Source organism: Dasypus novemcinctus, chromosome 19 (assembly GCF_030445035.2).
Source record: "Dasypus novemcinctus isolate mDasNov1 chromosome 19, mDasNov1.1.hap2, whole genome shotgun sequence".
NCBI classification, from domain to species: domain Eukaryota; kingdom Metazoa; phylum Chordata; class Mammalia; order Cingulata; family Dasypodidae; genus Dasypus; species Dasypus novemcinctus.
Window position 1 is genome coordinate 29,796,297 of NC_080691.1, and position 13,637 is coordinate 29,809,933.

At 46.2% G+C, this 13,637-nt stretch overlaps 2 protein-coding genes across 5 annotated transcripts in view; one reads left to right on the forward strand and one right to left on the reverse strand.

Annotated features, from left to right (window-relative positions):
- The window catches only part of PRKAB1 (protein kinase AMP-activated non-catalytic subunit beta 1), a 36,706-nt gene extending 32,772 nt beyond the window's left edge, over positions 1-3,934 (forward strand). The window contains exons 6-7 of the mRNA XM_004464679.5: positions 2,359-2,427; positions 2,659-3,934. Of these exons, the coding sequence (XP_004464736.1) occupies positions 2,359-2,427; positions 2,659-2,736 (147 nt within the window). The 3' untranslated portion in view covers positions 2,737-3,934. The remainder of the gene's footprint in view (positions 1-2,358; positions 2,428-2,658) is intronic.
- Positions 3,935-8,946: 5,012 nt separating this feature from the next.
- CIT (citron rho-interacting serine/threonine kinase) overlaps positions 8,947-13,637 on the reverse strand; it is a 182,961-nt gene continuing 178,270 nt past the window's right edge. For 2 of the 4 annotated variants that reach the window (XM_058281457.1, XM_058281456.1), the window contains exons 47-48: positions 12,445-12,748; positions 8,947-11,411 (exon numbers count right to left, since the gene is read on the reverse strand). In XM_058281457.1, the coding sequence (XP_058137440.1) occupies positions 11,388-11,411; positions 12,445-12,748 (328 nt within the window). In that variant the 3' untranslated portion in view covers positions 8,947-11,387. The remainder of the gene's footprint in view (positions 11,412-12,444; positions 12,749-13,637) is intronic. The other 2 variants (XM_058281455.1, XM_058281458.1) reach the window with 1 other exon arrangement.

Consider the following 13,637-nt stretch of genomic DNA (forward strand, 5'->3'; position numbering starts at 1 on the left):
GGTAAAAGTTACAGTGTCCAAACCTAGGCACCATCAGAGATGCTTTCTCACCAGAGTCAGCTACTGTTGATCACGTGGTGAAGCAAGATGGCCACCGAACTCTGCCGAGGTTTCAGCTGTTGTCCCCTGGGCTCACTGTCTCCTCTCAGGGCTTCACGCTTAAGCAGTCCTGTGGTCCTCTCTCTCTCTTCCTGTTTATATCAGATCCAGCAAGGGGCTGGAGACTTAACCTATGTCATGCCTCACTGACGTAGGCCAAGCCCTAAAGTGATCTTATCAAAGAGTAACACATACACAGGAATAGATTGGGTTACAAACATAATATTTCGGGGGGGGGGGTTATAAAATAATTTCAAACTGCCACAAAATTATGTCCAAAACCATCAATTCCTCATACTTTTTATGCATTTTAGCACCTGTATGAGGCAAGAAGTAGAGTCACACAAACAATATAACACAGTTGTGCAGGCATTTATAACTATCCTATGGTTACCTGTACCAGAGCTGCTTGTTTTTTAAGATTTCTTGCTTTCTCCCCCACCTCGTTGTTTGCTCTCTGTTCGTCATCTTTTTAGGAGGCACTGGGACCTCCCTTGTTGTAGGGAGCCACCCCCACTCGCTGCCTCCGTTTTTCTCATTGTGTTTCCTTGCTCTGTGTTCTTGTTGCATCAGCTCACTGTCTTGCTCGTCCTCTTTAGGACCTCCTGTGGGCATCTAGCTGCTTGGGCCACATCTGCTTCCCCAGAGATCCTCCTCTAAGCTGCTTTGGTCTGCTGTCTAGTGTCCTTTCCTTTCAGTCTGAAGAATTTCCTTAGCATTGCTTACAGGGCAGGTCTAGTGATGGCAGATTCCCTCTGCTGCTATTTACCTGGGAATGTCTGAATCTCTCCCTCATTTTTGGAAGGAAGTCTTGCCAGAAATAAAATTCTTGGTTGAAGATTTTTTTTTTTCTTCACTGCTTTAAATATTTTGTGCTCCTGCCTTCTTCCCTCCATGGTTTCTGATGATAAATTGGCACTTATTCTTACTGGGATTCCCTTGTATATAACTTGTTGCTTTTCTCTTGTAACTTTGACTGTTCTTGGTGTGGAACAGTTTGATGACTGCGTGTCTGGGCCTAGTCTTCCTCTTTGAGGTTCACTGGGCTTCTTGAATGTGTATGTTCATAACTTTTTTTACATTTGGAAAGTTTCCTATTAACTTTTAAAATATTCCTTCTGCCTGGTTTTTTCTTCTCTTTCTGGGACTCCCATGATGTACATACTGGTACATTTGATGGTTTCCCACAGGTCTCTTAGCTTGTATTTTTTTTTTCTTTTTTCCTTTTTTCTGCTTCTCAGCCTGAATCATTTTAGTTGTCTTGGCTTTGAGTTTGCTGATTCTTCATCTCCCACCTCCAGGCTGCTACTGATACTGTCTAGGGGATTTTTCATTTCATTTGTGTTTTTCAATTCCAGTAGTTCTCTACAGATATTCCCATATTGTACATTCATTGTTTTCCTCCTATCCTTTAGTTCTTTCTCTGTATATTTCTTTATCTCTTTGAGCATATGAAGGATCATTATTTTTATAGTCTCTGGCTGGTAAGTCCAAAGTCTAGTCCTCTTTGGTGATGGCTTCTGGGTTTTTATCTTGTTCAGTTGAGTGTACCATTTCCTGTTTCTTTGTCTTGTAATCTTTCTTGTTCACTGTACATTTTAAAGTGTTCATTCTGGGATTTAGTCCCTGGGCAGTCCCTTAAACTAGTGATATGGGCCCTCTTTATTTTATCAGAGCCTTAGCCAGGGAGTCTGCTTCTTGCCCTATGTATTTTTAAAATTTGAGTTAGCATTTATAAATGTGGGAAGTGCAGGTTTCTGGCTTCTTTTGATAATTAGGTGTGACAACATTACATGCCAGCTCTGTGTGAGAAAGGTCAGCTTTTAAGGTGTAGCAGGCACCACCCCAGTAACTCGTTTCTTTCTTATAAATTCCCTGCCTAGGCCCTATAGGCATAAGCCTGAAATCCATTGCTCGGGGCGTTTAGCATAGATTGGCTTTCAGCTTGCTGTAAAGCACATCTTTCTTCCTGCCCGGCCTTCTGTAAGAGCATGGAGCCATGGCCCAGCCTTTAGAAGCCCAGAGAAAAGCCTGACCAGAGACCATGCCGGTGCATCCAGCAGGGCAGTCCCTTCGGTAGGAGGGCACACACCCCTGTCCATCTTCTTGAACATGTACATGCCTTTTGCAGGAAGACTGAGGAATAGGGGTATGGGAACCCACCTCCTTTCCTTTGATATCCGGTGCTGTCAAAGAAAAGGGAGACTCGTCTTGTTAAACAAATCCTGAATGCTTACGTCTGCCTTTGTACTCCCGCAGTGTGATCCTGCCTTGCTCCCGGAGCCCAACCACGTCATGTTAAACCACCTTTATGCACTTTCTATCAAGGTAATGAAATGTTTGTTTTGTCAGAGCTGTGCTTCTCCAAGTGTGGTCTCAGGACCCTTAACCTCAGAATTATCCGGATACTTATTTAAAGGGCAGCTCCCAGGACCTGATGCAGACTTCCAGGCTCAAGTTCTAAAGGAAGGCTAAGAGTTGTATGTTTTTATTCAGCACTGTAAAGTTTGACTCAGTTAAGCAACTCCTGCCTTTGCTAATATCTGTGCTCTTCCTTAGGATGGAGTGATGGTGCTCAGCGCAACCCACCGGTACAAGAAAAAGTACGTTACCACCTTGTTGTACAAGCCCATATGATGTGCTGGGAGCAGGCGGTGGGCCCCAGGGAACAATTTGCACCATCAGCTCCATGAGTGCATGCTTTCCACTAGAGGGGTTGGAATGTACGTTTCTTATTTCACACTCTGTCATTACATACCTGCCCGAGCCCTGCTTGAAGGCTTGGTTCAGGCCCTGAGGTCCTGAAGAGCCTCAGTCTGTAGCAGTCCTCATATCACCCAGTGGCTCTGAGCCTCCGGGCTCAGCAAGCCAGGAAGGCAGCCCGGAGGAGCTGCACCACAGTGCATGTGGACAGACGTCCTCCAAACTGGTCGTGGAGGTTTTCCTTAAACCAAAAAGGATGCTAGTGAAATCTGGGAAGCAGGGACTGAGGCCACACAAGTTTCTAATTGTGTGTGCATTTCTAAGACCTGGCTGTAGGGCTTAATACAGTGTTGGTCTCACCTGTCCTTTGAAATCAAAGCAATAAATTGTCTCCTGTCGTTTGTTCCAGGGCGGTAAAATTTCTATAGAAATTGGAACCTGTCTAATTTCCAGACAGAGTTTTACAATTGTTTTTATTACTCTGTGTGTGCTACTTTTTTTAAACCATAAGGGGCTGACTATACAGCCTTAAGGCAATTTCTAAATCACCACGACTAGAATGCAGATCATGTGACATGTGCTCAGCAATAATCTGTTCTCAGAACAGACTTTAAACTGCTGCTGGATTTCTCCATTAAACTGGATGATCCTGGGGACTGACTGTTGCTGGAAGGTTTTCCAGCTTTTTACTCCAGTCATAATGAGGTGACAGTATTATCACGCACACTTTGGAGAAGCCCCCCATCCTACTTTTAATTCCAGCCTGTGTCACCTTGCCCAGAGAGCTCAACTCGTAGCAAAGAAGGCTGTGGCATTTGCAATTGCTTGTTCTGAAAGGAATTCAGAACTTGACAGCGGCCTTCTTAAGTCATTGCAGGAAGACATGCTTTGGACCAAAGCACAGGAGGAGGTTACGTTCCCTTGGCTCAATTCCCAGGGAGATTCCTGGGGCCCAGTCAGGAGAAGCTATCATTTTATACCCTGTGTGCCTCCTGGGAGCACTGAGGTCCCTGGTTTCCACAATTTATTTGGTAATTCTGAATTTGGGGTACCTTTCTGTTATTGTTTCAAAACATTGAATTACTGTCACCTTGTTATACATGTTTAAATAAAGCTTTTTAAAAATATCTCACATGCGCTTGGAGGAAGCTTTTGATTTTAGTCACAACCTGGAGAAAAAAGTGGAACTCTCCTAGAGGTTTATGCAGTGGAGTGCTTTTCAGTCATTTTCGTTTAACATGAAAGTGGCACTCAGGAGTGAAGGGACAGGACTACTTGAGCTGTGCTGAGGAGCCATCCCCGTGGGCCACCCAGGCACTAAGGGAAGCTGAGGTGAGGTAACTAGGGCAGGTACCTGGTGGGGTAGACTGTCTTCATGCCCAAGTCAGAGGCTTTCCTTCCTGTTGCTTGTCTGCAAGCACCACAGGAGAGGGCCTGTGCAAAGACACCTGCTTGGAAGACATCACCACCAGGGTGTTCCTGGAATCAAAGCTGTGCTCTTTAGCTGAAAGAATCTGACTAGCAAACACCCTGTGTTACTCAAAGACGGAAGGTATGGGTGTACCTTTAAAATAAAGTGAGCAGAAAACGATCTCTGGGTCATCTGGTCCACGGGAGAGGATAGCAGCCTGGAAAGCTGTCCAAGATGGCAAGTCACCTATGTCACCTTGAAAGCCCAAGTGACACAGGGACCCTGGATTTCAGAGGTAGAAGGGACTGTAGACTAAGGACACACACAAAAATCCTATTTCCAAAATGGGATGAAATATTTTTAAAATACAATTTAAAATACATAGCTAAGCTTTAACATATAAAAGGGATATCTTCACATGCCAGAGGAAAAAAAGAAGCCGTTGCCCTGATGGTGAGCTGTGAGCACATGATGTCCGGGGGTGGGGAGGATGTCAAGTATGTGTCAGTCCCATACCCGGGCAGGAGGCACCCTGCATGAATTAGTCCAGAACAGTGTTGCCCTTTCTATAACCAGAAAATCTGGCTGCTGGCCTGACTGGGGACTCAGAAGGGAGCCTTTAGCCCCAGGCTACAGGTGGAAACAAGATGGAAAATCCAGGGTGCAAATTAGCTCTTCCCCACAAAGTACAGAAAAACGAAAGCTGAAAACTAACTCTAAAAACTAGTTTAGAGCCATTAAACTCTTTAGGAGGCCTCCACAGCACAGGGAACATGGAGACTACCAGGAAAATATCCTGGGGTAGAGGAGGGCAGGCACATGGACATGGGACAGCCTTTTTCACAGCTTTTTATTTTTTTAGGGGGTACTGGAGATTGACCCCAAGACCTCATGCATGAGAAGCAGGCACTCCCCAGTGGGCGTTGGGTTTTGTTTTTCTTTTTTAGGAGGTACTGGGGACCTTTTATGAGGGCAGTAGGTGCTCCACTGCTTGAGCCACTCCATGGCTTTTTGTAGATGAAAAATATTTCATTTTCTTTAAAAAGTAGGGGAGCAGATGTGGCTTAAACAGTTTATTACCTCCTTCCCACATGAGACGGTCCAGGGTTCAGTTCCCAGTGCCTCCTAAAAAGAAAAACGCAAGCAAACAAACAGAGAAAAACAGCTCTGGAGAGCCGGTGTGGCTTAGTGGTTTTTAAACTCCAGCTTCCTACATATGAGGTCCCAGGTTTAATCTTCTGCCCTGGGACCTAAAAAAAAAAAAGTATAATTCCTACTTAAAAAAAAAAAACCACATACTGAAGTCTTTTGTACAGCAAGAGCGACCACAGACTCAAATGAAAGACTTTACCCCCAAAAAGCTGAAGGTAATGGAGATTATTTTATGGCTGTGGAAAGAAATCTCTGCTTTGCCCAAATTGCCAGGTGAAGCCAAATGTACACCTGGGGTGTCCTTTGACCCAAGCAATGCTTTTTCTATTATAATTCTCTTAATGGGAGAAGACTAATTATGCAGTTTGTTAAAGCTTAACTCAAATTGCTTTTGAATGAAAATATTGTTCCCTCTGGAAACTTACATAAAAATGAAGCTTTAACACCAAAGGTAAGGCCTTGACCTGTAAAAACAAAGTTTAAGGATAAGGAGAACCATATATATCTAAATACTCAAACCAAAGATCAAGAGAGCCAGGCAAGGCTACTTCCTTCCCTCAGACTTCCTGTGGGTGTGAATGGCAGATAAGTGGCCAGAGTTTCAAGACCAGGTCACCTCTGACACGGCTGTTTCTCTACTAAAGCATGAAAGGGCTGGAGTTCTTGATCCAGCCCAGCGGCCACCACAGTCACCTTGGGCAGATCACTTAGCCTCGCAGCCCATCCCCTCTCCTGGAAGATGAAAGGGGTTGGACTAGTACCAGATGAGCCCTTGGGCTTGCATTTCACTCTGGGAGCCACAACACCTTTACAGTTTGATGTGATATGCCACAAACCTTAAGTGTGGAGGGGAGGGGAGGTGATAGTGGAGGAAATGCCCGCACCCCAGCCAACTCATTTGGCAAACCTCCAGGACTCCAAAGCCCAAGACAAACCCTGCAACATGAAAGAAACACCCCTCGGTGGTTAAGGTCAGGGACTAAACCATTTAAGTGAGGAAACAAAATTTCATTTTGTCTTAGTTACTTGTAGGTATACAGGATTTCATTTCTAAGACTGCACTGAATTCTCCTGATAGCTGACCCTCCGCTAGTGTTTATAATTTGAATGAACAGATGAGGACACATCTCATGAACTCTCCATCCAGCTTCCGTGAAATTTTTCCAGAAACCACTCCATCAGCAATTTAGTGGAGAAACTCTATCTAGCGCCTTCTGTCTTGGAACACCAAATGTAATTATCTTCAGGAGAAAACAAAGAAGTCATGAACATATATGCATTTTTTTCCTAAAAGCCAAGTCATTTCACCTAATTGTAAAAACATCCCACAGGGTTCTCCTAAGAATTGTCACTGATACCACTCTTGGAGAGGATCTTAAAACCTAGAGCAACAGCAGATCACAGTCTCTGGGATGAGCTGCTGGGCTCTGCCCTCAAGGCTGGCTACCACAGGACCTTGGCCTGGGTAAAGATGCCAAAGCCCTTACTGCTAATTTCATATTCTCCTGGAGTGAACTCGCCTGTCCCATCTGGACAACTCAAGAGAGGGCAGCCAAGTAAGAACATGGGAGACAGGTCCAGATAGTACTATCCTGGGTCAATTTTATTTTTCCTTTTTGTGGTCCTCTGAAAGAGAGCTTAAGTTATATAAAGTAGTTAAGTCATTTTCAAAGTTCTTTCCTCTACCTCTCACAACCCGTCCAGGGCAAAAGAGCCCCATGAATCCCTGATAAGCTCAGGGAAGAATGGAAGGCAGGGAGCAGATGTTGATCAAGCAGTTGAGCGCCTGCTTCCCACACGGGAGGTCCAGGGTTCAGTTCCCAATGCCTCTTAAGCAACAAAAACAACAAACGACAACTCAGGAGAGCCAATGTGGCTCAGTGGTTGAGCGCCAGCTTCCCATATGAGGTTCTGGGTTCAATCCCTGGCCGCCAGTTCCTCAAAAAATAAAGGGGGCGGGGGGTCAACACAGTACCACATTTCCATTACTCGCACCCCCAGCTTCAGGAAATTAAGCAAGCTTTGACGTTTGTACATTAAGTTAGTGACAAAGTACTGCCTAGTGCCACAATCCTCAGGGTTTAGGCATCATAAGCCATATTTAAATGGTAAGAAATCAGACTAGAACAGGCCAAGGCTTCCCAACCTTGATAATTCTCGTGTGGGGGATTGGGAAGCTGTCCTGTATTAAGAGGATGTTGAACAGCATCCCTGGCACCTACCCACCAGATGCCAGCGGCACTGCCCCCCAGTTGTGCCAAGAAAAAATGCCTCCAAACATTGCCACATGTTGTCGGGAGCAAGGGGACAATATTGCCCCTGGTTCAGAATCACTGAACAAGCCAATTAAACCAACGCTTAGCTGGTACCACCCCAGTAGGCCTACCTGCATGAAGTGTTTTCTAAAGCTGATCAAATCCAAGAGGCCCAATTCTTAAGACACGCATCCTTTTAAGCAAATCACCTCCAAATCCTTGTTTCATGGTTATTAAATTTGCTATGCAATCAACCTCTTTAGTTCAGTGAAAATTAAGTTGTAAGTGCAGGAAACACAATGTTTAGTTTTGTGCTTAAACAGGAGTAGCAGCACATAAAGGTAGGCTTCATTTATGGAGTAGCTGAACAATTTATTGGTGTTTCTTTGAGGTCTTTCCTTAGGGATCAATAAACCTTTCTTGGCACATTCTTTTTGGAACCAAACTTTCTTAAGATTTTGAAGTGCTCTGTGGCTACTGAGAATCCGCAGGGCAATAACTGAAATGATTGGTATTTAATGGCCTTCTCCCCAATGTTACAAGAAGGGGTTCCAGCATTTTACTTGTTCATCTTTTAAATTATTTTCTATCTTACAGTTGTGACCTTTTTAGCTAAAAGATTCTTATGCCCAGCAGTAAAACTGCAACCATTGTTCCTGTCACAAGCTGTGCCCAATTCTGCAAGTTAAATTCTGACTGGTAGGATAACTTCAATGGAAAATAATAAAAGCAACAGGAACTGTGAGAAAACCACCATTTGCCAAAACCAATGTTTGTCTGGGTCAGATTTTTTACTAATGGACTAAAACATGATAGAGAACATTTTCCCTGCAGATATAAAAACACATCTAGTTAAAAACAGGAAGTATTCGTGTTATAAATTACCTTATTCTGAACTCCTGCCTCCAAATTATTGCACATTATTAAATTCCCTGTGGATTCTTCATAATGGATGAGAGAAATTGTAAGTTGACCTGGTTTCCAAGTTAGTTGCATTTTAGAACTGAGTAATCCATTCAAAATAGCCTGTTTGCTTAAGGAGCTTTCCCATTCGGTAGTCCCAGAAAATGACCGTAATATTCAATTCATGGAAAGAAATGACCAAACGTAGACGTCGCTCTTCTGGAAGCAGATACTGCCAGTCTCTTGATTCTAGGCCAGCATCGTGCTCTAACCCACTGTGTGGGCCCCCCATCCCACCACAGAGGAAAAGCCTCTCGGCAAAGTCCACAGTGCCAAGCCATTATAACAACCCTATGCTGACACTTGGCAGCAGGCCTTTTATGGTTCTCTCTCCAGAAAAGAAGAGGTCATTGCACTAAAGCAAACATTTGAGGTCATTGCTTTATTTCACTATTGTTCAACAACAAAGTTCATTCCTCTCAAGGTGATTATTGAACTGTTCCTTTTTTCTCCTGTGTTCTGAATAAAAAAGGTAATGAAGAAAAAGCCTGTACTTTTGGAGACCTAAAATCTTGGTTATGCTAATAAGCTTTTGACTGCAATTTCATGTTACAATATTTCCTGCTGGGCTCTTGGTGGTCACACGGAGCTCCCCACCCTCCAGTGAAGATGGCTGGCCACAGCTACCACCATCGAAACCAAAAGTAAATGTTGAAAAATGCACCTTTTACAATAAAAAAGTAGAAACCAATTCAATTTCCTTTTTTTTTTTTTTACGAATATAAAGTTTCTTGTAAATATGTACAGTCTTTTGAGCTAGTTCTAACGCAGGAAGCATTTCACAAATGAGACACACGATATACATTTTCAGGGCTGAAGAAGCCCGTTTCTCATGGAGGTCCTAAATGAAATGCCAAGACTGAAAGACCAATTTTCAGTGACCTTTCCAAATACTTCTGGACCAAGAGACAAACACTTCAGCAAACATTCAGTCCAGTCTGCCCTGGGGGAAGGAGACTATGGCATATGATTCCAAAGACTCCAAGCAATACATAAAACACAATGGCGCGATACTTGCCAAAGGTCCTACAGACATGGAGGTTCACGGGAGTTTCAAACGAGAAAGCACTTAGGTTAAGAGACAAGCAGGAAGGAACCAGGATCTGGGTCAGGTTGCGATCTGGAAAGTGAACTGAACCATGGATGCGCGGGTTGAAAGCACAGTCATGTTCACCTGCTGCGGTGGAAACAGGTATACCTCTCGGCCTACCTAGGATGTGCCTTGGTTGTTTGAGGCGTGCCTAAGAGTCACGGAGAATCCAAAGCAAGAGATGCCTTGTGGGATATTAAAGGCAGAAATAAGGCCGCTAGTTAGCTTGCCAACTGCAAAACCTCTAGGTTGGTTCTATATCAGTTGCCAGGTATTCTGCACTCAGGTAGAGGGCAAAGAGAAATAGCATGAGCCGCACTGCACCTAAAGAGGACTTCCCAACCTCTGCAGAGTTGGGAGAGTTGAGCTGCGGCTTCTTTCTCAAACTTCCTGGTCTTAGATCTTTAGCCCCAGGGAAAGGCTCATTTGGGAAGTCACAGTTTCATGGGGTAGAACTGGCTGGATTGTGTCTCTGCAAGGGAGCTGGCAGGGAAGCATGGGGGTCAGAAGGGAAGTTGAGTTTGAGGAGATGGTTTGCTGAAATCCTTCTCTGGTCGTAAGGCTTGAGTGTTTTGTTTTTTTTGTTTGTTCAGTGCTACAGACTGCAGCTTGTTGTGGCCAGGAATTTGGCAAGTCATCACAGGGCATCAATTTGACGGGAACTATTGTATGGTATTAATACACAGGCAGAGCAACCCAAGCTGGTAGCCAGGTCGGGGGCAGCACATGCAGAGAACCGCCATGCACAACTCCTGGTTAGGGGCTCCGCCCCGTCCAGAGTGGGGAACAAAACACCGTCATGGACAGGAGGCGGGTGTCCCCGGTCCCCTCCCTGACCCAGACACCCATTAACGCTGGGCTCCGAGCAAGTCTATTGCATGCTTTCCTGGCCAAAGCTGCATGGAAAGCAGGGACAGCAGGCCAGGGAGATGATGCTGAAGGGTAGGAAGGAAAGTGCCACGAGGTCCCTTGGCCCCAAGTCACTGCCTCCGAGCTGAGGCCTGATGACCTCTGTACATTCTCAGCTGGTGGGAGGGGAAGTCATCAAGGCCATAAAAGGCAATGAGAACAGTAAACATTTGGCTACCATGCGACCCTGGGTCAAACAGGGCCATCAGTGAGGATGGACACAGACTAGAATGACCCTACATGAAGTGTGGGAGGTTAGCAAATTGACGGGGACTCTTCTACAATATGTTTCAGTAGCAAAGACCTGATGGTGTGGTCTAGCTAAAAATGACTACAACAGGAAATACATTGCTATCCAAATCTATTAAGAATGCTGTTGTCTTAAAAGAAAAAAGAAAAAAAAAAAAAAAAAAACTAAGGGCGGGGTAGAAAACCCAACCAATCCTAGGATCTTAAAGTAGTTATTAAGATTCTAACCAACATTGTAGTTAGCATCTTGGTTGGTTTCCTTTGAACTTGTACAGGCTAGAGCTAGATACAAAAGTTTATGAATGCTTTGAAAGAGTAACAAAGTGCAAAGAGGATGACTGCAGGAAGGTGTCGGGAGGGGTGCTGACGGCTCCTAAGGGCCCCTGCCGCCTGCGCCTCCTGGAGACGGGAGTGTCCGAGCTGAGGTGGGGCTGAGCCCAGCTGTGCCGCGCGGTGGCCAAGCAGGTGGGCGCTGGGTCACCTTCCGCAGATTTCCAGAGTTTGGTTGGTGTTCTCCTGCAGACCGAGATGAGGAGCTGGTTTTTCTGGCTGAGTTTTATACTGAAGACTGGTCCCAGACCTAGGAGCAAAGAAGGAAGATAGGTTTTAGTTGCCTGAAGCCAGAAATTGCTGTGCTCACTTTGCACACTCAGACCAGAAATTCTGCAGCATCTCGCCCATCCCTTCTGGGCTTTAGCAATGTAGCACTCAAGAGAGCCAGCCTCAAAGCTTGGGGTCAGTCAGGTAATGAAATTCACTGAAAATTCGCCAAACTTCTCTTGTGCTGTGTCTGTACTTCTACTGTTACACACACATACAGACAGTAACTCAGAGGGGAGGAGAAGAGATACTGGATGGTGTTTCCTCCTCTCTATTGGCAGAGGTGCTGACGATGCACCGCACATGGCACTAGAAGTAGCGTGCAGTCCAGAAGATCCACCCCAGGGCTCCAGAGGTGGCCCTGCTGTCCACAGTGGCTCCTGGAACTGGCCCACCTGCCAAGGAGGCACCGGGCACTCGGCCCACCCCCACCTCATTGGAGCCCCTTCTCTGTAATGCATCCATCTGGCTCCTCAATCTCTAACTTCAAGTAAAATAGATAATACAGGAACATGATTTAAACATTTCAAAAAATGTTCAAGTTCTCCTAAAAGACAACCATTATTACCAGCCATCCAGAAAATTCTGTGTGCACGCGTTTGTGTTTTTGAAAAGTAAGCTATAGATCGTCTATAGCATGCTATTGTTTGTGTTTGAAGAGGGAGAATATACGTATCTACTCGTTTGATGTGCTCAGACTACGTGTAGAATCTGGTAACACTGGCTGCCTCTGGGGACACCAACCGGTTGACTGTGGAAGGGAACACCATACCCTTGGTAGCGATTACATTTTGAGGAGCACACACTCCCCTTTTTAGTCACACATCGTCCATCTGCTTAGGAAGGCTCTTCTTAAAGTACATGGCTTTTCCTAAACTCATGCTAAATCTCGGAGTCTGAACTGGCAGCAATGGACTTCCCTTTTGGCAACCTTGGCCCCGAGGGCGCCTCGACTCCCAAGCTGCTCCACTGTCCTGGGTGACAGGCGCGCAGGCCTCTGGCCGTGGACCCACCTTATTGACCTGGGACAGCGGGGTCCGCACGGCTCCCACCGGCAGCCGGCCCCTGCTGCTGTCTTCAAACAGCCTCCCCGGGGAGCGCTCCCTCCGCGTGCTGAGCATCCGGCCCGGGGACTTCTCTCGCTCCAGGGGGCGGCCTGGAGACTTGTCCCTGCGCAGCTCCGTGCGCCCCTCCCGGTAGCGGTGGGGTGTGCTTGGCTCTCGGGGGTGGCTGGGGCCTTCGGGTGGCGCCGGGCTGGAGGCCACGCGCTTGGTGATGTGCTCATTGTACGTTGGCGGGCCACGCTTGTTGGGGCTGCTGACGGCAAGAGAGGGGGTGGGGCTGAGGCAGCAGAGCCAAAGGGACAGTTCCCCTCGCTCTGAGCAGCACCCCCCGCCCCTGCCAAGTACTAGAAAGGGATTCAACCCGGAGTTCTTCAGACTTTTTTTTTTTTGGTGGTGAGGACAAGGAAGAAAGCAAAAAATGACTAAAGATAATCAAGTTTCTTGGCCTCGGTGCAGGCTTTTGTTTGCAGAGCAGCTGCTATGTGTCGGGCCCTGTGGTAAGCTTTTGCCTTAGCTCATTAAATAGCTCATTAAATCCTCACAACTCTAGAGCTAGGGACAAGCACAACCCTCACTATACAGACAGGAAAATGAGGGGCAGGGGCAGGGCGAGGCGACTCCCCCAAGCTAGTGAGTGGCAGAGCTGGAGGCTTCCAGCCCAGGTCGATTTGACTTCAAAACCCTATACTATATCCTCCTGTTCTAGGATGTTCCAAGAGCCTGGAAAACACAGGGATAAGTTTTCATTCAGGGGTTAAGCCTAATTCCCAGGACTTGGGGACCTGCAAAGGTCCCTGATGCCAGTGAGCACGCTGAGAAAGCCATGGTCATGACAGTCAGCTGCTGTGCGATCTGTCCTACTCCTGAGCCTGGCGCTGGTCACCACTGTGGCTTCCTGAGAGTCCCTCTGGCACCCAGTACTGACATGGATGCTCAGAAAGTCAACAAACAGCAACAGGATGACAGAGGTACAGGGACCAGGCCTGACTGTAATTAGGAAACTGAGGAGGCAAGACAAAAACAGGATAAATGCTCCAACATGTACCTGGTCCCAAAGGTTGATGGTTAATAAGCAAACCAGGTGGAAATCCTAGGCCCTTTCTGTATTACCAAGTCACAACCCTCCACCCCATCCTGGCCTG